General features: G+C 38.0%; 1 protein-coding gene and 2 long non-coding RNA genes across 12 annotated transcripts in view; 2 read left to right on the top strand and 1 right to left on the bottom strand.

The window, feature by feature from the left end:
* LOC147845431 (uncharacterized) overlaps positions 1 to 2,763 on the top strand; it is a 65,852-nt gene extending 63,089 nt beyond the window's left edge. The window contains exon 3 of the long non-coding RNA XR_015480362.1: positions 2,506 to 2,763. This is a non-coding gene — a long non-coding RNA (uncharacterized LOC147845431). The remainder of the gene's footprint in view (positions 1 to 2,505) is intronic.
* The window catches only part of myh9b (myosin, heavy chain 9b, non-muscle), a 798,697-nt gene that overhangs the window by 718,773 nt on the left and 55,090 nt on the right, over positions 1 to 24,834 (bottom strand). For all 10 annotated transcript variants that reach the window (XR_015479893.1, XR_015479894.1, XR_015479895.1 and 7 more), the window contains 12 exon segments: positions 23,304 to 23,402; positions 22,582 to 22,725; positions 22,388 to 22,483; positions 20,058 to 20,329; positions 19,748 to 19,921; positions 16,553 to 16,726; positions 14,944 to 15,058; positions 6,658 to 6,845; positions 4,367 to 4,488; positions 3,771 to 3,840; positions 1,767 to 1,927; positions 45 to 153 (listed from right to left, as the gene is read on the bottom strand). Coding sequence is in view for 7 of the 10 variants with exons in the window: in XM_087242935.1 (XP_087099061.1) it covers positions 45 to 153; positions 1,767 to 1,927; positions 3,771 to 3,840; positions 4,367 to 4,488; positions 6,658 to 6,845; positions 14,944 to 15,058; positions 16,553 to 16,726; positions 19,748 to 19,921; positions 20,058 to 20,329; positions 22,388 to 22,483; positions 22,582 to 22,725; positions 23,304 to 23,402 (1,724 nt within the window). In the remaining 3 variants the exon portion in view is untranslated.
* Positions 3,546 to 6,789, top strand: LOC147845434 (uncharacterized). Its single transcript, XR_015480319.1, has 3 exons — positions 3,546 to 4,733; positions 5,260 to 5,541; positions 5,704 to 6,789. It is a non-coding gene; the product is annotated as an uncharacterized LOC147845434 (long non-coding RNA).

Below are 24,834 nucleotides of genomic sequence, written 5' to 3' on the forward strand. Positions count from 1 at the left end.
CACACACACAGCACAGTCATCTGACAGTGTGTGAGTGTGTATACCTTAGTGAAGAGTCTCCACCACTGCCAGTTCCTGAGCTTCAGGTAAGCAGCACAGTTCCTCTGGATCACACGCATGGCTGTCAGCTGCTGCTGTCTCTTAGCGAATGCTCTGCAGGACACACACACACACACATGAGATGCATACTTCAGTTTCTCATCAAATCTTTCGACCAATCAAATGCTCTCTAGTGTCTGACATGCCCCGCCCCCTTCCTCTCATTGGCTGTTCATTTGATGTGCTTAAGCTCAACCCCTCTCACTTGCAGAGCGGTGATAAAAACAAAATGCTATAGGCTGTTCTTTAAAGGGGAGGAGCTACTTTATGCCCCGCCCTCTCTTCATGTTTCAGTTGAAATGCTCTAAAAAGCAAAATGCTATAGGCTGTTTCTTAAAAATAGGAGGAGCTACTTTATGCCGACCCTCTCAATGTTTTAGGTGAAATTATCTAAAAAAAAACTAAATGCTATAGGCAGTTTTTTAAAGGGGAGGAGCCACTCTATGCCACACCCTCTCCATGTTTCAGGGGAAATTACTGTACCTAAAAAAACTAAATGCTATAGGCTGTTTTTTGAAGGGGAGGAGCTACTCTATGCCCCGCCCTCTCTTCATGTTTCAGTTGAAAAGACTTAAAGAAACAAAATGCATAGGCCGTTTAAAAAAGGGGGAGGAGCTACTCTATGCCCCACCCTCTCTTCATGTTTCAGTTGAAAAAGCCTAAAGAAAAAAATGCTATAGGCTGTTTAAAAAAGGGGAGGAGCTACTCTATGCCCCACCCTCTCATCATGTTTCAGTTGAAAAAGCCTAAAGAAAAAAATGCTATAGGCTGTTTAAAAAAGGGGAGGAGCTACTCTATGCCCCACCCTCTCATCATGTTTCAGTTGAAAAAGCCTAAAGAAACAAATGCTATAGGCTGTTTAAAAAAAGGGGAGGAGCTACTCTATGCCCCACCCTCTCTTCATGTTTCAGTTGAAATGACTTAAAGAAACAAAATGCTATAGGCTGTTTTAAAAAGGGGGAGGAGCTACTCTATGCCCCACCCTCTCTTCATGTTTCAGTTGAAAAAGCCTAAAGAAACAAAATGCTATAGGCTGTTTAAAAAAGGGGGAGGAGCTACTCTATGCCCCACCCTCTCTTCATGTTTCAGTTGAAAAGACCTAAAGAAACAAATGCTATAGGCTGTTTAAAAAAGGGGGAGGAGCTACTCTATGCCCCACCCTCTCTTCATGTTTCAGTTGAAAAGACCTAAAGAAACAAATGCTATAGGCTGTTTAAAAAAGGGGAGGAGCTACTCTATGCCCCACCCTCTCTTCATGTTTCAGTTGAAAAGACCTAAAGAAACAAAATGCTATAGGCTGTTTAAAAAAGGGGAGGAGCTACTCTATGCCCCACCCTCTCTTCATGTTTCAGTTGAAATGACTTAAAGAAACAAAATGCTATAGGCTGTTTAAAAAAGGGGGAGGAGCTACTCTATGCCCCACCCTCTCTTCATGTTTCAGTTGAAATGACTTAAAGAAACAAATGCTATAGGCTGTTTTAAAAAGGGGAAGAGCTACTCTACGCCCCGCCCTCTCTTTATGTTTTAGTTTACTTTAGGTTCATTGAATAGTGCATTTTTAAAGCCTTAAATAATGGAAAAGCGATTAAGGGCTTTTTTTAAGAGCCGTCAAAACAATTCAGTTCAATTGAATTCACTGTCTACCAGTAAACTCCAGCAAAACTCACTTGCGGGCGACGTATCCCCGGCACCAGGCCTGGAAGTTGATGATGACGTCAGTGATCTTCATGTCCCGCTCCTCCTCCAGGTGGGCCAGAACTCCGGCGCGGAAAAACACTTTACTCTGACCGATGCGGTACAGGTTAGGGTCCAGCTCAAGAGCTCGGATCTGACACGCAACAAACACAGACACACATTAGAAACGACACCAATACAACAATAAAATGACTAAATTACTCAACAGAAAAAAATAAATGAATTTAAAACACACTAATTTAACATATTAGTAACTACTTTTAGGTTTATTAGCAACACTGAAGAAGCACTAGTGATGATAATAATAGTCATTTTGCAGTTTTATTAGAGAAGCACCAAAGGGAAAATCAGCCCCAAACCAAACATTCTGAATGCACTTGGCTCAAAAACGTAATTATTTATTATTTTCGAGTAACATAACTTTTATTAGTGTTGCTGTTACAACACAGTAGTGCTATTGCAGACAGAAGGAGCAAGTATACTAGAAATAGAAATGTCCAGTCAGGCATGTTGTTTGATGTGCAGTTCATACCAAGATTAATAAAGGGACTAAGTCGAAAAGAAAATAAATGAATGAATTTCAGTGTCAAGAAATGCTTCTAAATCATTACATTTACACACATTTCAACTTTGTGTGGTGTGGCGTTATTTAGTCGACTCTGATTTTGTGTGATTTTGTCTTTCTGGTGTTTCCTGCGGTCAATGGAGCAGTCCGGCGAAATGACAAAGAAAGCTAATCCTAATTGGTCCTCGTGCATTGTGCATGTGATTGGCTTACAGATAGTACCTTATAGAGCCAAGCTAGAGTTCAACTTTGTAGATACACCTTTTTTGTTTTTTAAATAAAAAGCCTTAAAATGTAAACAACGTATAAAAAAACATCCCATAATGTAAATAAGTTGCCATTTACAAAGAATATGTGAATAACTCAATTTTGACAAAAATGTCAGATAGTACCTTATAATTCTAAAGCAGGGGTCTCAAACTCGCGGCCCGCGGGCCATTTGCGGCCCTCAGTGCAATATTTTGTGGCCCACGCCGACCGCTGTACACTGACAGAATCAGCGGAGCGGGGAGAGAGAGCGCTCCCCGCTCCGCTGATTCTATCCGTACACATCGGTCACTGGCATTCCCCGCCCGCCGTGTAAACAAAGGAGCAGGGATGCCGGTGACGTCACCCCGCACCCCGCCCCTTTGTTAGACGCTGTGACGGGCGGGAAGTGTTAGGAGGGAACTCGCGCCGGCCAGAACCAAGGTAAGCTGTTCCCGCCCCTACCTGCCACTTAGCTACCTATCTGCAGTCTGCCACCTACCTAGCTACAGCCTGCATCTTATATATATTATAGGTAGATACAGACTGGTACAGACTGATGTGACTGGAGTGGGGTGGGGGTGTTTTATTTATACATATATACGCCTTTTTTTTAGGTGAGGGAATGGAAGTTTGGAGTGAGTTCCCCCACTTTTTTCCCTAGGACTTTAATAAGTCAAAGTACAGGTCTAGACTTAATGATGATCATCTTCAAGCCATACTGAGGGTCTCAACTGCTTCCGCTCTAAAGCCAAATGTGGTTCAGATTTGTGAGAAGAAGCTCTGTCAAGTCTCTGGCAGCAAGGAGTAGGCAAAAGATGCCATGTTCAGAAGAACTGTTCATAATCTTCACTCAATGTTCTATTAATGTTCAGGACACTTCATGTTCAGAAGAAATAATTAAAACTGTTAATAATGACATTTGAGGACTTTTTTTTTTGTGAAATCCCTTATGCGGCCCAGCCTCACCCAGACTTTGCCTCCTGTGGCCCCCAGGTAAATTGAGTTTGAGACCCCTGCTCTAAGGTGAAGATGTGCAGACCGATTTTGCCTATTTGTTTTAGATTTGATCAACTCCCTGCAGTTCCCTTATGATCCACCAGGGCATATCCAAATGACATCTAATGATTTTATTTATATTGTTTAAACATAAAACTGCTCTCACCATCAGCATACAGGCCTGTTTGCCATCCATGAATCCTTTGGGAATGGAGTTTGGCGTGAGGATCTCATACCTGAGCGAAAAACACAAACCACCAATAAACATTACACCTTCCATATCCAGTTGAAGTCAGAATTATTAGCACTCCTGTATATTTGCCATGATGACAGCACATAATATTTGACTCGATATTCTTCAAGACACTAGTATTCAGCTTAAAGTGACATTTAAAGGCTTAACTAGGTTAATTAGGGTTAATTAAGGTAATTAGGCAAGTCATTGTTATATATAATTATAAATATTGCTTAATGTGGCTAATAATATTGACTTAAAAATGGGTTTAAAAATATTTTTAACTGCTTTTATTCTAGCCGAAATAAAACAAACAAGAGTTTCTCCAGAAGACAAAAATATTAGAGGAAAAACTGTGATAATTTACTGAATCTGTTCAACATCATGTGGGAAATATGTAAATAAGAGCTAATAACATATTTATCATAATTCTGACTTCAAACGTATAACTTCGAGTTCAAACAGAGCCACTGAGAGAATATATAATGTTAGATTTAAAGGTATCTCTCATTAAAAGTGAGTGCTACCTCTGTCTGAACTCCTGGAAGACGATGCGGTTGGGGAATCCCTGTCGGCAGATGCGGATGCCCTCCAGCACACCGTTACACCGCAGCTGATCCAGGACCAGGTGAGGATCCAACTTACCCGCCTGACACACACACAGACATTTACATTGCTCAGTTACTGCATGCACAGTTTTAACTGCAGATGTTTTTGTGCATGATGTTAATTTCGTCATCAGTCAGTGAACAGGAGAGTACAACAAATGATGTTTGTATAGACACTAGGGTTGTCACCATACTGGAATTTGGTACCAATCGATAGTAAAATTTTAAAAACGTCCATTTCCAGCTAACATTTGAGCACTGTTATGGACATTATTTTATTCTAAAAGTTTGTCGTCAATTGATATGGACATTATTTTATTCGAAAAGTTTTTCGTCAATTGATATGGACACTATTTTTATTTAAAAAGTTTGTCGTCAATTGATATGGACATTATTTTATTCGAAAAGTTTTTCGTCAATTGATATGGACATTATTTTATTCGAAAAGTCTTTTGTCAATTGATATGGACACTATTTTTATTTAAAAAGTTTTTCGTCAATTGATATGGACATTATTTTATTCTAAAAGTTTGTCGTCAATTGATATGGACATTATTTTATTCGAAAAGTTTTTTGTCAATTGATATGGACACTATTTTTATTTAAAAAGTTTGTCGTCAATTGATATGGACATTATTTTATTCTAAAAGTTTGTCGTCAATTGATATGGACATTATTTTATTCTAAAAGTTTTTCGTCAATTGATATGGACATTATTTTATTCTAAAAGTTTGTCGTCAATTGATATGGACACTATTTTTATTCTAAAAGTTTGTCGTCAATTGATATGGACACTATTTTTATTTAAAAAGTTTGTCGTCAATTGATATGGACATTATTTTATTCTAAAAGTTTGTCGTCAATTGATATGGACACTATTTTTATTCTAAAAGTTTGTCGTCAATTGATATGGACACTATTTTTATTTAAAAAGTTTGTCGTCAATTGATATGGACATTATTTTATTCTAAAAGTTTGTCGTCAATTGATATGGACATTATTTTATTCTAAAAGTTTGTCGTCAATTGATATGGACATTATTTTATTCTAAAAGTTTGTCGTCAATTGATATGGACATTATTTTTATTTAAAAAGTTTTTTGTCAATTGATATGGACATTATTTTATTCTAAAAGTTTGTCGTCAATTGATATGGACATTATTTTATTCTAAAAGTTTTTCGTCAATTGATTTGGACAATATTTTTATTTAAAAAGTTTGTCATTAATTTGATATGGACATTATTTTTGTTTTAAGTTCGTCGTCAATTGATATGGACATTATTTTTATACTAAGTTTGTTGTCAATTTTTAAGGACTTTATTTTTATTCTAAAAGCTTGTCGTCAATTTCATATGAACATGGATATGGATCATTTAATTCTGAGTGCAAACTAAGTACAGTTGTTATGATTCCAATTGTTTATGATGTGGATGCTCATAATGTTATTATCATTATAGCTATTTCGTTAATTATTGGCCTTGCTGTGAATGCTAATATAGTCAAAATCCATCATTACAGAATATCAAATAGTTTTTAATATTAGCCCATTGATTGTAACATTCTTAACACTACAACTACTGAGGCGCTATTTTGACCATTTTTAATATTTGCAATTTTAATAAGTTTGTAGAAATAAAACAGGCGTATCTATAACTCGCCTGGCTTTTACTAAATGTGTGTATATTTCCTTATAGCATTGTTATTTCATTATAATTACATGTCGTTCAGTGTCTGCTACTTTTACTTTAAATTTTGCATGACTTTAAGTATAATTTATGCATGCCTCTGTTGCCTAGCAACTTCCTGATATGAAAAACCACAACTTTCTATTGGCAAATTAGCAAAAACTTTATTTTAGAGGTGTCTTTCAGCATATATAGAGTGCCGCAATGAAAAATTAAAGAGTCACAGACATCCATGTGTGTGGTCTAATGTAGCCCAACCTCACAGTTATAGGCTGCATTACCAAAAAGATCATATTTTTATGGTGATGACTTTATTAAATATGATGACAGACATTCAAAGCTTAATTTTAATATCTCAGTTGAAGCTTTGAATGTAAATATGACGTGACAATACGTCGTCTTATATGAGAAGTGGTCAGAATGATTGTAGTTGGTTCCAGTGTTAAAGTGAAAGTTAGTATCTCACAGCTTGTTTTAGCGGTGTGTATGTTTTTACTGTAATAATGCCGAGGACATGTCTGTACCTTCTTCTCGTGGTTGGGAATGATGCAGCGGACAAAGTTTGGGTTGGTGTTTCTGAGCGTGGCCATGAGTTTGGAGAGCTGCTCTTTATAAAGCTGCCCGACCGTCCGGAACATTCCCTTACGGGTCTTAAAGGCTCCCGGCAGCTCCGACATCCCAGCAACTTTATCCAGACCCACGATGCGGTCCACTGAGACGCACACACACACACAAACACACATGTACAGTTACTGTGATGTAGACACTTGATCTCAGTGCGCATGCAGTCTGGTCATGAGGCGAACGCTTCCCACAATTCAGTGGGGCAAACACAATTCAGCACTAGTGACAAATCACAGACACACACACACACACACACACACATATGATGCTGGTGAAGAGTGGAGGAGAAAACACACACGGGGAGATGATCCAACTCAATGCAGTGCAGGTGAGACGGACGTGTGTGTGATCATGTGTGTAATATGTGTGTGTGAGGTCCAAAATAAACACCTTCCTCATGAAAACACAAGCTGAACTGAATGACAGATCTCATATCACTTACGAGTGATTCATTCTGCTTGTGCTTCATAAATGAGGCTCAATGCGCACAAAATAAATATCATACACTTTTGAGAATATCACTGATTTCCTCAGTTGGCCAGAATGTTTTTAATTGAGTCAATTTAAACTAAAGTTAAACCCTTGAAAGTATAAACTTATATATTTAATAAACCTTAAAAAAATAAATTTAAAAAGGACAACCTAAGAATTGAGTACACATTTATAAACAAATATATATATACACAGTTAGGTCCATAAATATTTGGACATCGACACAATTCTTTCGTTTTTGGCTCTATTAACCAACACAATGGATTTGAAGCGAACACGATGTGCTTCACCTGCAGACTGTCAGCTTTAATGTGAGGGTGTTTACATGCAAATCAGGTGAACGCTGTAGGAATTACAACAGTTTGCATATTTGCCTCCCACTTGTTAAGGGGCCAACAGTAATTGGACAATTGGCTTCTCAGCTGTTGCATGACCAGGTGTGTGTTATTTCCTCATCATCCCAATTCCGATGAGCAGATAAAAGGGTCAGAGTTCATTTCAAGTGTGCTGTTTACATTTGGAATCTGTTAGTCAACTCTCAAGATGAGTTTCAAAGAGCTGTCACGGTCAGTCAAGCAAGCCGGTGAAGCCCAGTTGTCGATTCATTTATTTGTTTAGTTAATATTATAATTACATTTGTATTTTGTTTATTGTATGGCGGATGTTTTGTTTCTGAATTTGCATTAATGTTTGATTTAAAAGCTCTACCTGCTGTGTTGTGACGGAAGTGGTGGCCAGGAAGAGATCTCCCGGAAGGTATATAAAGGGGGCGGAAGAGCATTGTGAGAGGATGTCAGGATGAAAGTTGGTGTGAGAGAGAGAATTCACTTCAATAGTAGTTGAAAAGAGAACTGAAGAGAGATTTATACGTCTATGATTGTGAGGATAGCAATTTCCTCTATTGGATATCGTCTGACTATTTTTGACATTGTTCACTAAGTGAAGTTTCACAACCTAATTTTGAGAGGAGCATGTGATATGATTAACTGCAGCTGGTCACCCATCTACAATCATTAGTTAGCCAATCAGACTAATCCAAACTCATAAGTAGCCCAGCTAGAACTACTTCCTTATCTTCGTTTTCTGAAGAAACCCCCCTCCCATCCACCCCTTCTCCTCCTTTACCACGGGGAGTTCTCGAGAACCAACTGATCTCATACTCCCCTTACATCCTCTATTGACTAGGCGGGAGCCCTGACCTCAACTATCTCCGAGCTCAGAGTTCTCTCCTGGGACAGCATGCCAAACCTGCTAACAGTTGTCAAACAATATCCAAGTGTAAACTGTTGAAATACAGTGTTAGCTGCAAAGGCGGAGATCTCTGCGAATTATTATCGTCCTATACATCAACAAAACTAAACATTTCAGATAGCGCCCTGAGAAACTAGGATACCTTAGTGGCTTATCTGGCAGTGTTGGACACGACAGCACACTGCGGACTCCCCGCTATTCCCTCCTGAACTGTACTAGCTCTGATGTGTTCCCAGGGCTATGGTAAGAGTAAAATTTTATTTATTTTTAGGGTGTTTTAATGCCACTACGAATGCCGAAACAGGCCTGCAATGAGGTTTAGCTATTTTTCCATTAATTTTACATGGACTATTTTTGGTCTTTTCTAAACGAACTGTTGATATTGCTGTTTATTTGAGTTTGGGAAAAAAAGGAAAACGTAAAGCTTTATTTTTAACAAACCTTTATTTCTTTTATTTGTATATCTTGGTTTAATTGTATTTAGGTAAATTTGGAAGTGTAATTTTGTACCAGATTGGGTGTTTACTATTTATATTAATTGGTATCAGGTTATGGGTTACTTCTTGGGGTAAAATTACAAATTAGAGCGATCTAATTTATAACAATTAAGGGCACTTCCATCGCCCTTAATATGGAAAGTCATTTCCATAGGGAAAGGGTGCTACACCCTCATTAGGCTGCAAAAACAAAACAAACCCATCAGAGAGAGAGCACAAACATCAGGCATGGCCAAAACAACGATGTGGAACATTCGTAAAAAGAGAGAACACACCAGTTCGTGCTCAAGCTCAGCAACACCAAAAGACCCGGAAGACCACAGAAAACACCTGTGGTGGATGTCTGGTGATGTCCATGCGTTCCAGACTTTAGGCTGTAATTGACTGCAAATGATTTGCAACCAAGTTATAAAAAAAGTGAAAGTTTGATTTACGATTACTATTCTGTTTATTCACTTTTGGTCCCTTAACAAGTGGGAGGCAAATATGCAAACTGTAGTAATTCCTACAGCGTTCACCTGATTTGGATGTAAACACCCTCAAATTAAAGTCTGCAGTTAAAGCACATCTCGTTTCATTTCAAATCCATTGTGTCTGTGTATACATCCAAACATGATAGAATTGTGTCGATGTCCAAATATTTATGGACCTAACTGTGTATAAACAAACATATGAAAAATTATAAAACATTGACGACACTAATTTAACAAGTCTATCCTAAAAAAATAAATAAAAACAAAAAACTAACATGCATCATTAGATAAATATTAATAGGGATATATATATATATATATATATATATATATATATATATATATATATATATATATATATATATATATATATATATATATAAAAAATATGAATCGTAAACATAACATAAATTAGTCACTAAATTTATAAGGAAAAAAAATAATAAAAGCTTAAAAATAATAATAATAATTAGGTGGAAAAATACAACGATTTTAAAGCATTTACTAATAAACAATGTTTTCTTAAAAATATATATATCAATAAATAGATAATAAACATTTTAGCGTAGTCTGCATACAATGTGGAAAATATAAACAAGTGTAAAACTGTTAAATATGATTAATTTGAGTCAAATATTTCTATTTTAAATGGACCAAAAAGTATGTAGTATGATAACTATAAAACAAAACACTAAATTCAACAGTAACTAGATAACACTACATTCCCCAAGACATAAATTAGATTTCATAAACACTTTACGGTGAGTTTTGCGCTGTGTGAATTTTGGACCGGTGTGAGTGTGTGTGTGTGTAACTGCATACTGTGGTCATGTTTCACTGGTGAGAACAGAACCAAACCCATGCAGTTTATACCCATTTCTGTAGTACCACAGATGGACAGCGGGGGCGCCAAAGCACACTATATCACACAGAGAGGAGAAACAGCAGAAAAATCAGAGAAATACACCTCAGATACGCACACTCTCCCACACACACAGCTGATGGGATGGATGGAGTGGAGGGAAATAAACTAAAAGGGGAGAGAAAAACCGAAGACGTCACCTGGCTCTAAATGAAGGAAAGGAAAACGCTGATAGAAATAAGCTCTCTGACAGGTCTGGAGCTCTGAGAGAGATTCGGACAGACGGGACGGAGAGAATAAAGGCCCAGGAGGACACAAAACAAGGGACGCATGGAGGGATGGAGAATAAAAGAGGAGCGAACACCAACGACACGAGCAGAAGAGAACAAATCCGGTCAGTTTCCAGAGAGAGAGAAGAAAAAAAAGACGCCCAGAGTGTTGAAACATTAGAGGACTTCATGCAGGGCTGGACGACATCAGGTAAGACTAAAACATCGATTAACTGAAGATTTCGTTAAGTTAAATAGTTGCTTTTGACATAATTGGTGATGTGTGTGTGTTTATAGCACATGAAAAGAAAGGCGAGGATTTTTATGCTATGTAAAACGTTACTTCCTGTTTGAGGGGAAGTTATTGGCTGGGTCCGAAATCGCCTATTACTCAGTAGGTACTGCATTTGAATTTAAATTTACTACTTGACCATAAGAAAAGTCCGCTCTATACAGTATGAATGGAATTCGAACGCACTACATTTTGTCATCATTACGTTACCTAACCCGCGTCAGTTGCATCACTTCACTACCATTCACGAATTCTCTCATGGTGCATCGTGGGATAGTGTAGTGTACACTAGTGGTGTTTAAACTAGTAGGTCATCCGGGTACTTCTTGCATACTGCTTTTCGAATTTTGCGAATTCAGACATACTACTGGACTCGCATACTGTTTTTAGCATACTATATAGTATGGAAGTATGCGGTTTCTGATGCAGCCGTTGTTTTGGCTGAGACTGGTAAATGATGGTCGTGCAATAAAAGAGACTAGTTCAAAACTGTTGTTCTTAGTAACAGTTTCAACTTAATAATGAGTATTAAATTATTATTTTATTTTAAATTATTATCAGTGCTGTCAAACAATAAATCATGATACAAAATAGAAGTTTGTATTTACATATATACAAGCACGTAATCTCTCTCTCTCTCTCTCTCTCTCTATATATATATATATATATATATATATATATATATATATATATATTGTATAAACAGATAAAATACAAAAATGTTTAAAAATAAAATACACATATATTCATATTAAATTTAGATTTTAAATGCAAATAAACTCAAATTTGCTTATATATCTGAGGAAATGTTTATTATATATTCAAAACGTATATTTAATCCAGGTATAAATGTATTTTAATATATTTTTTTTAAATTTTCTCAAATATAAACAAATTTCAAAACAAAATTGAAAAAATGTTTATTTCAATTAAAAAGGTGTGTTTAATACAAAATAAGTTTAAATAAATAATATTTATTTATTTACTCAAATATATACATGTATTTGTGTATTTATACTGTATATTTATACATAATTTATACCAATAGCCTAGTGGTTAAGTGCGCCGACATATAGCACCAAAGTGGTCGCGGCGACCTAAGTTCGATTCCTGGCTCAAGGTCCTTTAAAGGCGACGCAGTGGCGAAGTAGGTAGTGCTGTCGCTTCACAGCAAGAAGGTCGTTGGTCTGAGCCTCGGCTCAGTTGGTGTTTCTGTGTGGAGTTTGCATGTTCTCCCTGCCTTCGTGTGGGTTTCCTCCGGGTGCTCCGGTTTCCCAACAGTCCAAACACATGCGGTACAGGTGAATTGGGTAAGCTAAATTGTCCGTAGTGTATGAGTGTGAATGAGTGTGTATCAATGTTTCCCAGAGATGGGTTGCAGCTGGAAGGGCATCCGCTGCGTTAAACATATCCTGGATAAGTTGGGTAAGTTCATTCCGCTGTGGCAACTCCAGATTAATAAAGGGAGAAAAGATAATAAATGAATGAAATTTATACATAATGAATATGCACAGTACACACTAATAAATATTATGAACATCCAACCTTTTATTTTGGATGCGATTAATAGTTTGAGAATACTAAATAAAAGTGTTTCATTCATTTATTGGTTAACTTGGCCCTCATAGTTGCAGGTCTGTGCTGTAAATATACTCAGCTATATAAGGCGAGATTGAATTTCTATACATTTTCTTTATTGATTCATTCATTTTCTTTTCGGCTTAGTCCCTTTATTAATCCGGGGTCGCCACAACGGAATGAACCGCCAATTTATCCAGCACACGTTTTACGCAGCGAATGCCCTTTCAGCTGCAACCCATCACTGTGCAACATCCATACACTCTTATTTACACACATACACTACAGCCAATTTAACCTACCCAATTCACCTGTACCGCATGTGTTTGGACTGTGGGGGAAACTGGAGCACCTGGAGGAAACCCACGTGACCTCAGGGAGAACATGCAAACTCCACATAGAAATGCCAACTGACCCAGCCGAGTCTTAAAGCAGCGACCTGCTTGCTGTAAGGCGAATGTTCTATCCACTGCACCACCGTGCTGCCCAGTATATTTTATTATATTACATCTTTTTATATATATATATATATATTAGGGATGTGCGGAGCAGCCGGTATTTGTATTTGTATTTGTATTTGTTGAGGGGGAAAAGTATTTGTATTTGTATTTGTATTTGTATTCGAGTAAAATTCAAAATGGCGCAGAAATATATAATTTTTCTATTACACTTCTAATTTACGTTATAGTGAAAGTATTGTTTAATTATACCCATTATATAAATTATAGATATGCACTATTGGCTGTTGTTTTTGAACATGTGATAAGAAATGTCATTGAAAAGAAAATAACATAGAAGCCATTATCTCATCCATGGTTAAACCAACAACTAATAAAATACCATTGTGAATATTATGAACCCCACCACCACCACTCTTGTTGAAGGACACTGAATAGACAGAATAAAAACAAATAATACTTCAAAAAACTGTTCTTCTTCTGAAAGAACTTTTTTCCAATGGACAGAATTCCAAAAATAAGCAAAATAAATCTAAATAAAACCCTGCCTGGGAGATCTGGCAGAACAAAAGTATTCTATATAATACTAAAAGATGCAGCCCTGCTATTATCATCTGCCAGCCACAAAAAAGACACAAAGTTTGTTTGTTTGTTTATTTAGAGATATCTGCAAATATTTTTCAATGGAAGTCAATGGAGGAATATGACTAGTCAGTCATAATATATTTGCAGATATTTCCAATCTGAATTATAATTATGACAAGTCAAAATATAATTAGAGATATCTCTAAATATATTTATGGATAGTCTCAACAAGGTTTAAATGCTAAAACGGCTTGCCATACGCACAGTGGCACAGTGGAGATTTCTCTAGTTATATCGTTTTAGTCGTTTGTTATGCAGTGACATGCAGTCAAATATTTCGCCAAACAGTCCTTAGGGATGCGGTGACACGCAGTCAGATATTTTACCGGACAGATCCGCAACTTTTGGCGCGCATAAACAATCATAAAGCTCTCGTGCTGCAGGAATGAGGAGGTCTGCTGAAGGCGCGCAGCTGTCGTGCAGTGAGGGGTTTGCGTCTTTAATAAACTACGGCAGTTTGCGATCACTGAACAGTAAGAATGATTAATAAATCCATATGAAACAGTCCCTTAACAGTCACGTCTCGCTTTCAGTTTCGGGCTTTGGCGCGTTTTGCACTGAGCGTGTCTCTCTCTCTCTCTCTCTCTCTCTCTCTCTCTCACACACTCACTCACTCACTCACTCACGCGGGCATGCACTGTGGTCTCATGAGGAAACGCTGCTTTTTGATATAGTGTTTTTCTTGCTCCCGAATACAAATAATTTTTCAAGTATTTGTTCGAATCAAGTATTCGTAAAAACACGCTATTCGTGCCTTTCCGAATACCGTATTCGGGTTCGGCTCCACCCTTAATATATATATATATGTATATGTATATATATATATATATATATATATATATATGTATATATATATATATATGTATATATATATATATATATATATATATATATATATATATATGTGTGTGTGTATATATATATATATATGTGTGTGTATATATATATATATATATATATATATATATATATATATATATATATAAAACCAACTTTATATATATATATATATAACCAAAGCACGGACTGCTCGAAATGAAGATGTCCTGTGAAAAATAAAAATCTGGTTTATCGTAAAATACACTAAAATTAAGACAATAACTAGCCGAAATATAAGTCAAAAATAACCAACACGTGAAAAAACGCTGACGATAATTGCTATGTGAAAAAAGTTGAAAATAATAACTCGCATGTGCTTTAAAAGGGTGTTTCAAATGTCTATAATTAAAAAAGTACATAATAACAACTGAAAATGATTGAATTTCGATGAGTTAGAGGTTGTAAATTAGGCTTTCAGTGAATCGTCCAGCCCTACGGTCACATCTACATCTGCTGCTGCTGTAATGTTGATCATGAAGCTGAAACTCACCGTCTTTCCACAGCTCAGACACAAATCTATCTGTGGACTGGTTGAGTAAAGTGGCCACGTTATCATTCAGCGGGTCCATGTTCTTCATCAGCCACTCATCTGCCTTATAGTCCACCTGACAAACACAGATACACACGTTTACAAGTGTCAAATGACATATGCAGTCTAACTATTAGTGCATTTAGAATCCAGACATCCATTTAGATATTGTTTTTACTAGTCCAGGACATCATCAAGATTCATTTGTTTCGTTTCTGCTTATATTTTAGTACCATTTACTAAACAATGGTGGATATAGAGGGATAATATGAGAAATGCTGAAGGCATCTGAATGAATTTAGCTTTAAAGAGCACAGGCACAGTGTGTGAATATATCCAGCCTCTAATAGTAAAAAATAATTAATTCTATTTCTTATAATCAGACTTGACAAAAACAGAACTGCAGAAACACTTTGATTGACATTTGCACTTTCTATGTGTCATTAGAGGGGGAAAGCCCCGCCCATCTCTCCCTCATTAGCATAAAGAGTGAGTGAGAAGCAGCCGTCTGTCCTTTAGCCATAAGAGTGTTTGAGCTGCTGAAGAGAATGTCAGCATAGACTAAGAGGATTATGAGGTTGTGATTTCATCAATTAGATGAAGAACAAACAAACAAACAGCGACAGGAGTCTCCACAGACTGACAGAAGCCTGAAGCACACACTGATGTTCACTGGCACTATGCTGACACACAGGCATTTGTAGCTCCGCCCTCTTTTGAAAACAGCTAATTTGAATTTAGAAAACATTATCTGTGTGATAATTTGAGGGCAATTATCACTCTCATCACCCTTATAATTTTAAGGGCGCTTTCACACCTACACTTTTGTTTCGGAACGTGTCTCGTTTGCCCAGTTAGCGCGGTTCGTTTGGCATATGTGAACAGGGCAATCGCGCTCTGTTCCGCGCCAAAGTAATCGCTCCGAGATCGCTTGAATGAGGTGGTCTCGGCTCGATTGAAACGAACCCTGGAGCGGTTCGATTGCAGTGAGAAAGCGATCTGATCCGAGCGCGGTTATATCACAGTGTTTTATGGATATGTAATTGGCTTACGGCTATATGAAGAGAGAATTATGAGTAGGGCAGGAAGTTTCGCGAGTCTACGGAAGCCCGCAAACGAGTGATGATCTCCCGGTAATCTCGCGTCTCCCTCCTGGTCTTCAAATAGGCATCGTCACGCACCCTTCTCACACCTCCCCACCGCGTCTATCCTCAGACACGTCGCGCGCGCACACCCTGTCAATCACCACCAAACCACCACCTCTCCTGACAGCTGAGCAGAACGCTGCAAAATAAACCCTGACACTCTGACCAATGTAAGGAGAGTTTACTCACACGTGACTTGTTTTAGCTCTTTTGGTCCGATTAGAAACTTTGCAGTGTGAAAGCGAATCGCTCCAAGAGCAAAGAGCAACAATGTAACAATTGTAATCTCTGTTTCGGAACAACTGAATCGATTCACAAGTGTGAAAGCACCCTAATTCTAGGGATATCAGAGACTTATTTTACATCTTGTTAGAATAGGCAGATTCCCTTTTAATGTATCTTAACCAGAAGAGCACAGTATTAACCTTTCCAGCATAGTGGATGATGCAGAAGTCAGCCTCGTCTTTCAGTTTCTTGGGTTTGTGGAATTTGGGATGCGTGCCCTGCTCCTGCAGGACCTTCTCCACAAAACTCTTATCTGTGGCTTTAGGGAACCAGCACTCCTCGTCCAGGAGAGCCAGGATACCTGGAGGACTCGCCTGCAAAAAACAAACACAATAATGGATTCCAGGATCTTAATTCCCAATCTTAAACATGGCTAACTCTAGAATTGCTGGTACGTCCTAGATAGAACTTCTATCATTTTTTAGAAACGGTTTTGAACAGTAACATAATGTCAAATCTTTAAAAGAAATATTTGTATGTGTATTTAGGGACATTTTGCCCTGTAACTATAAATTTAAAGACCCATGTGTCCATTCATCTGAATCTAACATTCAACTTCAGTTTTCATTTTGTTTGTGTCGTTACTTTACTACGCTCATTAAACATTTACATGGAACATCTATTTTCTGTATTATTTGTAAAATATGGTAAATATAAAATGCATTTTGTGTCTGTCTCTACATTTAGGTCAACTCTGTTACATTGGTTATTTAGAGGCGGAACAATCGGTAAAGCACTGATAGACAAAGCATGTGATTTGCTCCAAGTGTTGTAAACAAGAAGGCACTGATGAGTGTCCTTACTCATTCATGTGTGGAAAAGGTATAGGATACAACAATAGTAGATTGTTAACTCTGTACCTGTAATATTCTCATTCACTTTTAAAAACAATAATATGATGAAAATGCATATAATTGAATTTTAGACATTCCAGGTGGAGTCTGGTTTGAGGTTAGTGTCACAAAATGCTGGAAATGTCAACTCTGTAATGGGTAAACGTCAAATTCTGTTACCGTTAGTCAACTTTATTACTGGTGTTAGTCAACTTTGTTAACATCAGTTAACCCTGTTCCCGGTGTCGGTCAACTATGTTACCTTCCTTCTATTCTGTTACAGTAACAGTCAGCTCTGTTACCGGTAACCGCAAACTCTGTTACTGTCAGTCAACTCTGTTACCTTTCATCAACTCTGTTACCATCAGTCAACTCGGTTACCTTCCTTCCTTTAACTCTCTTACCTCCTGTCAACTTTGTTATGGTAACCGCCAACACTGTTACTGTCAGTCAACTCTGTTACCTTCCTTCAACTCTATTAGCATCCTTCAACGCTGTTCCCTTCCGCCCACTCTGTTACTATCAGTCCACTCTGTTACCTTCCTTCAAACCCTGTTGCTTTCCGTCCACTCTGTTATCTTTAGTCAACTCTGTTGCCTTCAGCCACCCGTTACCTTCCGTCAATGTGTTACCTTTAGTCAACTGTTACGATAACTGCCAAAACTGTTACTATCAGTCAACTCCGTTACCTTCCGTTCACTCTTTTACCTTTTGTCAACTCTGTAGCCTTACCTTCCTTCAACTCTGTTACCTCTGTCAACTCTGTTACAATTCCGTCAACTCTGTAGTCTTACCTTTCTTCAACTCTGTTACCTTCCGTCAACTCTTTAGCCCTACCTCATGTGCACTCTGTTAACCTTCTGTCAACTCTGTAGTCTTACCTTCCTTCACCACTGTTACTTTCCCTCCACTGCTACTTCAGTCAACTCTGTTACTTCCAGTTAACTCTGTTACCTTCAGCCAACCCTGTTGCCTTCCGTCCACTCTGTTACTATCAGTCAACTCTGTTACCTTCCTTCAGCTTTGATACTTCCCCCCCACTGCTACTTCAGTCAACTCTGTTACTTCCAGTTAACTCTGTTACCTTCAGCCAACCCTGTTGCCTTCCGTCCACTCTGTTACTATCAGTTAACTCTGTTACCTTCCATCAATTTGTTACCTTCCGTCAACTTGTTACCTTCCGTCAACTTTGTTACGGTTACAGCCAAAACTGTTACTGTCAGTCAACTCTGTTACCTTCCGTCAACTGTTACCTTCCGCCAACTCTGTTACCTTCCGTCAACTGTTACCTTCCGTCAACTCTGTAGCCTTACCTTCCTTTAACTCTGTTACCTTCCATCCACTGTTACCTTCCGTCAACTCTGTAGCCTTACCTTCCTTTAACTCTGTTACCTTCCATCCACTCTGTTACCTTCAGTCAACTCTGTAGCCTTACCTTCCTTTAACTCTGTTACCTTCCGTCCACTCTGTTACCTTCCGTCAACTCTGTAGCCTTACCTTCCTTTAACTCTGTTACCTTCCGTCCACTCTGTTACCTTCCGTCAACTCTGTAGCCTTACCTTCCTTTAACTCTGTTACCTTCCGTCCACTCTGTTACCTTCAGTCAACTCTGTAGCCTTACCTTCCTTTAACTCTGTTACCTTCCGTCCACTCTGTTACCTTCCGTCAACTCTGTAGCCTTACCTTCCGTTAACTTTGTTACCTTCCATCCACTGTTACCTTCCGTCAACTCTGTAGCCTTACCTTCCTTTAACTCTGTTACCTTCCGTCCACTCTGTTACCTTCCGTCAACTCTGTAGCCTTACCTTCCTTTAACTCTGTTACCTTCCGTCAACTCTGTAGCCTAACCTTCCTTTAACTTTGTTACCTTCCGTCCACTCTGTTACCTTCCGTCAACTCTGTAGCCTTACCTTCCTTTAACTCTGTTACCTTCCGTCCACTCTGTTACCTTCCGTCAACTCTGTAGCCTAACCTTCCTTTAACTCTGTTACCTTCTGTCCACTCTGTTACCTTCCGTCCACTCTGTTACATTCCGTCAACTCTGTAGCCTAACCTTCCTTTAACTCTGTTACCTTCCGTCAACTCTGTAGCCTAACCTTCCTTTAACTTTGTTACCTTCCGTCCACTCTGTTACCTTCCGTCAACTCTGTAGCCTTACCTTCCTTTAACTCTGTTACCTTCCGTCCACTCTGTTACCTTCCGTCAACTCTGTAGCCTAACCTTCCTTTAACTCTGTTACCTTCTGTCCACTCTGTTACCTTCCGTCCACTCTGTTACATTCCGTCAACTCTGTTACCTTACTTCAACTGTTACCAACAATCCACTGTGTTACTTTCCTTCAACTCTGTTACCAGTAACCGTCAACTCTTCTACCTTCCTTCAACTCTGTTACCTGTAGCCCTCAGTCAACTTTTCCACCATCCATCAACTCTGTTACCGTGGGCTAAATATAATCAGAGAAGATCATGAAAATGGATCAGATTTCTTTTTTGAGTCACTCACGGGTTTTTCGATGAGGTCGATGCAGGGCTGCAGGTCGAGGCCGAAGTCGATGAAGCTCCACTCAATGCCCTCCCGCTGGTACTCCTCCTGCTCCAGGATGAACATGGTGTGGTTGAACAGCTGCTGGAGCTTCTCGTTGGTGTAGTTGATGCACAACTGCTCGAAAGAGTTTAGCTGTGGAGACAAAGAAATACTTTACTGCAAAGAATTGTGGGTAATGTCTATGCAAGTTGAAGTTGTACTTAAGTACAATAGAGAAAAAAACACAATCAACTGTCCACCACACGTAGGTTTATTGATCATGCTGTACCTCAAAGATCTCAAAGCCGGCGATGTCCAGAATGCCGATGAAGGAAGCGCCCTGACGCTTGGTCTTATCCAGAGCTTTGTTGATGCGCATCACCAGCCAGCGAAACATCCTCTCGTATGTGGCTTTGGCCAGAGCCTCCACTGCAAACTCTGCCTGCTCCTGTGTCTGTGCCTTCTGCACGTAGTCCCGGCCCACTTTAATCCGGGGTGAGAGGATGGCACGGGTGAAATCAGTCACATTCATGCCCATCAGATGGCACACCTTCTGAGCGGCTGGAGAAGGGAATGGAGAAAGGTTAAGATAACTGACATCAAATCACAAAACCAGTCAAAAGCACCAATTTTTGAAAACTGAGATTTATGCATTATCTGAGAGTGAAATAAATTGGTTTTCCATTGACGTATACAGACGAATAGCTGGTTAGACTTTCACCTGACTAGCTGGAAGTCTAACTTACAAAATGTTCAGGCCAGTTTGGAGCAGCTAATGACTATTTTTGACCACTTTGTACAAGTAAATTACCATTTTTGAACTGGCTATTTCCAACTAATGACATTTTATGGAATAACTAATGACCATTTTAACTGGTTTGTACCAGTTACAAACAATCATTAACAATTATGGACTAGTTCATGACCAATTTCAACTAGCTAATAACAATTTTGTCCAGTTTGGACTAGGTAATGAATGCTCGTGAACAGCCTGGATCAGCTAATGGTCATTTTCAACCAGTTACAAACAACTAATAACCATTTTAGACTAGCAACTGTAAATGTTTGGTCTGCTTAAACCAGTAAAGGCCAAATAACAATTATGGACAAGTTATTGACCATTTGTAACCCGCTAATGACACTTTTGACCAGGTCAGACCACTTAACGACTACTCTTGAACAGACTGGACCAGCTAATTAATATTTTTGACAAGTAAATTACCACTGTCAATGAGTCTGGTAAGCTAATCAGAATTTTTTTATGTTTTTAAAAGTTAGACCATCCAATAATATTTCTGGACTAGCTAATAACTATTTCAACAAGTTTGGAAGAGCTAATAGGATCAACAGGTAACCAGTTTGGAGTAGCTAATGACTATTTCTGACCAGTTTGGACAAGTTAATGACAATGTTTGAAAATGCTAATAACCAAATGACATTTTTTGACTAGCTAATATCAATTTAGACCAGGTCAGACTAGTTAATGAATGCCTTTAAATAGCCTGGACCAGTTAATGGCCAGTTTGTAGCAGCAAACTACCATTTTTGAACTAACCGTTTTTGACAAGTTATTCCAACTAAGAGCATTTTTGGACCAGCTAATCACCATTTTCAACCAGTCTGTACCAGCTACAAACAACTGTTAACAATTTTAGGCTAGTAAATGTCAATTTTTTGGCCAGTTTGGACCAGCTAATGACTGATTGAACATTTTTTACAAGTTAGACCAACCAATAATATTTCTGAACCAGCTAATTTCAGCAAGTTTGGAATGACTCACAACAATTTTTAACTAGCTTGTACCAGCTATTACCAAATGTTAAGTAATTTGGAATGACGATTGAGCAAGTTTGGCCAACTTGAGCCAACTAATTACTGTTAAATAACTGTTTTTGACCACTATGGACAAGTTAATGACCAGCTAATAACAATTTTGACCAGATCAGACCAGTTAACAGACACTCTTAAACAGCCTGGACCAGTTAATAGTTAGTATGTAGAAGCTAATTACCATCTTTGACAAGTTAATGACCATCGTCAGCAAGTCTGAACAAGCTAATTGCATTTTCTTTGGCCAATTTGGAGCAGCTTTTTACAATTTGGACCAGGTCAAGAGCACTCTTAAATATGCAGGAATCAGGTAACGGTCCAGCTAATAATGTCTTTGTCCAATTTACCAACATAGAATACTGTTGATCAGCTAAAAAACAATTTCACCAGTTTGGATCATAAATAACCAAGACAGACCAAGACCAAGTTAGTTTTTGACAAGTTAGTTCAATTAATAACAGTTTTTAACCAGCTAGTAATCATTTTAACTAGTTTGTATAAGCTACTAACAATTGTTAACTAGTTTGGAAAGGCTAATGCCAGTTTTGACATCAGACTAGTTAACAAATACTCTTATAACAGACCAGACCACTTAATGCTCAGTTTGGGGAGTAGCTAATTACCATTTTTAAAAGGTAATGACCAACCTAGGCCAATTTAGACCAGAAAATCAATTTTTTTGACCAGTTTAGATAAGTAAACCACTTGTTATCTTTATGATGTCAACAAAGCTACAGGAAGCCTAATGGATGTGTTTAACCATCATAAACAGTATATTTATTTATTTACCGGTGTCATCAGGCATGGAGGCCTGGTCTGAATGACGCTCCTTCTTGAAGGACATGTTACCCAGCTGCAGCACAGATGAAATAACCCTCAGCAGACCTGCAGGGGGCGACACACACAATAATAAAAACACACACCTAACACATCTAGCTAATAATTCAGTCACATTTATGAGCAGCTCTACTGTTTATACACACCGACATGCTCCTCCTCAGAGAAGCCCATAATCCTCATGGCCTCCACAGTCTCCACGTACATGTCTCGGTCCTGCTGTCCCGGGATGGTCACGTTCCCATTGGACAGGAAGCGGTACTTATTGTAGCCCTCCAGACACAGCTCAGCTGATGAAGCAAATTTGTACAGTTTGTATTGACAAACTTTTGTATGAAGACTGCAGTCATTTACAGATGAAGTCTGAATTATTAGCCCTCCTGTATTTCTTTACCTCAATTTCTGTTTAGTTAAGAGAAAAACTGTTCAGAACACATTTCTACACATAATAGTTTTAATAACTCATCTCTAATAACTGATTTCTTTCATCTTTGATATGATGACAGTAAGTAATATTTAGTATTCAGCCAAAAGTGACATTTAAAGGCTTAACTAGGTTAATTAGGATAATTAGGCAAGTCATTGTATAACAGTGGTTTGATCGGGAGACAATCCAAAATAAATATTGCTAAAGGGGACTAATAATATTGACCCTAAAATGGCTTTAAAACAATTAAAAACTGCTTTAATTCTAGCTGAAATAAAACAAATAAGACGTTCTCCAGAAGAAAAAATATTATAGGAAATACTGTGAGAAATTCCTGAATCGGTTAAACATCATTTGGTCAAACTTTAAGAAAGAAAAGGAGGGTGAATAATTCTGACTTCAACTCTATATGCTAGACGTAAAAGAAGTGCAAACGCTCACAGCGAAGTTTGTCTCCTACGCCGGTCAGCATGTAGTAGAACATGTGGAAGGTTCGCTCTTCTTTAGCCTGACGGATGGCTCTGGACTTCTCCAGCAGGTCTGACAGTCAGAGTCAAGGATAGACTTGTTTGTTTACATGATGCATTTAGTGTTTAAAGACTAGCAGCTTTCATTAGCAACAATAGACATTTTCAGAGCATCACCATAACATAGACAACAAGCAGCCTATCACAATTGCCTCATTAATTATTCATGACTTATGATTCCAGTAATAGAGTGCTGGCTCATCTGCATATTTATGAAGTCAATGACATTCTAGAGGCTTTTACTGCAAAAAATGTCTTGAAGATTTTAGACTTTTTTAAGACTAACTAAAGAAATTAAGGGAAATATTTAATCTTCACTGCACAAATTATGCTTCTGCTTCACTTTAAAACAAAAAAACATGAGGGGAAAAAATCCTCATGTAAATTAAAGCCATGACCATATAAATATAACATGTGCTGCTCTGATTTAAGACTTTAAGGCCTTCATTTACTCAGAAGCCATTTAAGACTTGTAAGACCCGATTGGATTTCCTTACAGGAGAATTTAGTAAATATACAGTGCTTTCACACCTGGATGTTTGTTTCAGAACCTGGTGCATTTGCCTCTTTAGCGCGGTTCGTTTGGCATATGTGAATTTAGCAATCGGGCTCTGATCCGCACCAAATCAATTGGTCTGAGATCGCCTGAATGAGGTCGCGACTCGATTGAGTTGAACTCTAGAGCGGATCGATTGTAGTGAGAAAGCAATACAATCCAACAAACCAGGCTATATCACAGCGTAATACATGACGGCTATATGAAGAGAGAAATATGAGCGAGATATCACCATTCCTGCTAGTAAATGTGCATTTTATGTCAAATACGAAAGTGAAAGCATGTTAACTATTAACAAGAGCTGTTTATCTATTGGGAAAATTGACCGAACAGCAGGCTTGGTTTATCTGTTATTTCCCTCTATAATGTAAAGCCTATAATGCATAAACCAACTGCTCTGGATGAGAAAGTCTTACCTCTGATTTATACTTGGTGATGTCTGTGTGGGTATTCAAAGTGAAAGTGTAGCTTTTCGCTTATATATGCCTTATTGCTCATCGTCATAAATTAAGATAAAGACACATGACAGCTGAGCGGGAAAAATAACCAAACTTGTGAGGAGAGTTCACTCGCACGTGACTTGTTTTAACAACATTGCCGTTGAGCAACGAACAATATTGTAACAATTTTAATCCCTGTTTTAGAACAAAACAATGGATTTACAGGCGTGAAAGCAGCCTTAGACATTTCCTAATCAAGTTTAGAAGTCATAACAAGTTATGTTATTTTTATTATATGCTTCTATTTAAAGATAAAAATGAGATTTTGAGTGACAGAAATATTTATATTAATACAATATCATATTATGACAACCTGTTTATCTGCATTTACATTTTGTTTTTACTTTGAGTAAATGTATGTATTTTTAAGAAGTCAAACACTGCCGAAA

This window comes from Danio rerio, chromosome 3, assembly GCF_052040795.2.
Source record: "Danio rerio strain M-AB ecotype USA chromosome 3, GRCz13ab, whole genome shotgun sequence".
Taxonomy (NCBI): domain Eukaryota; kingdom Metazoa; phylum Chordata; class Actinopteri; order Cypriniformes; family Danionidae; genus Danio; species Danio rerio.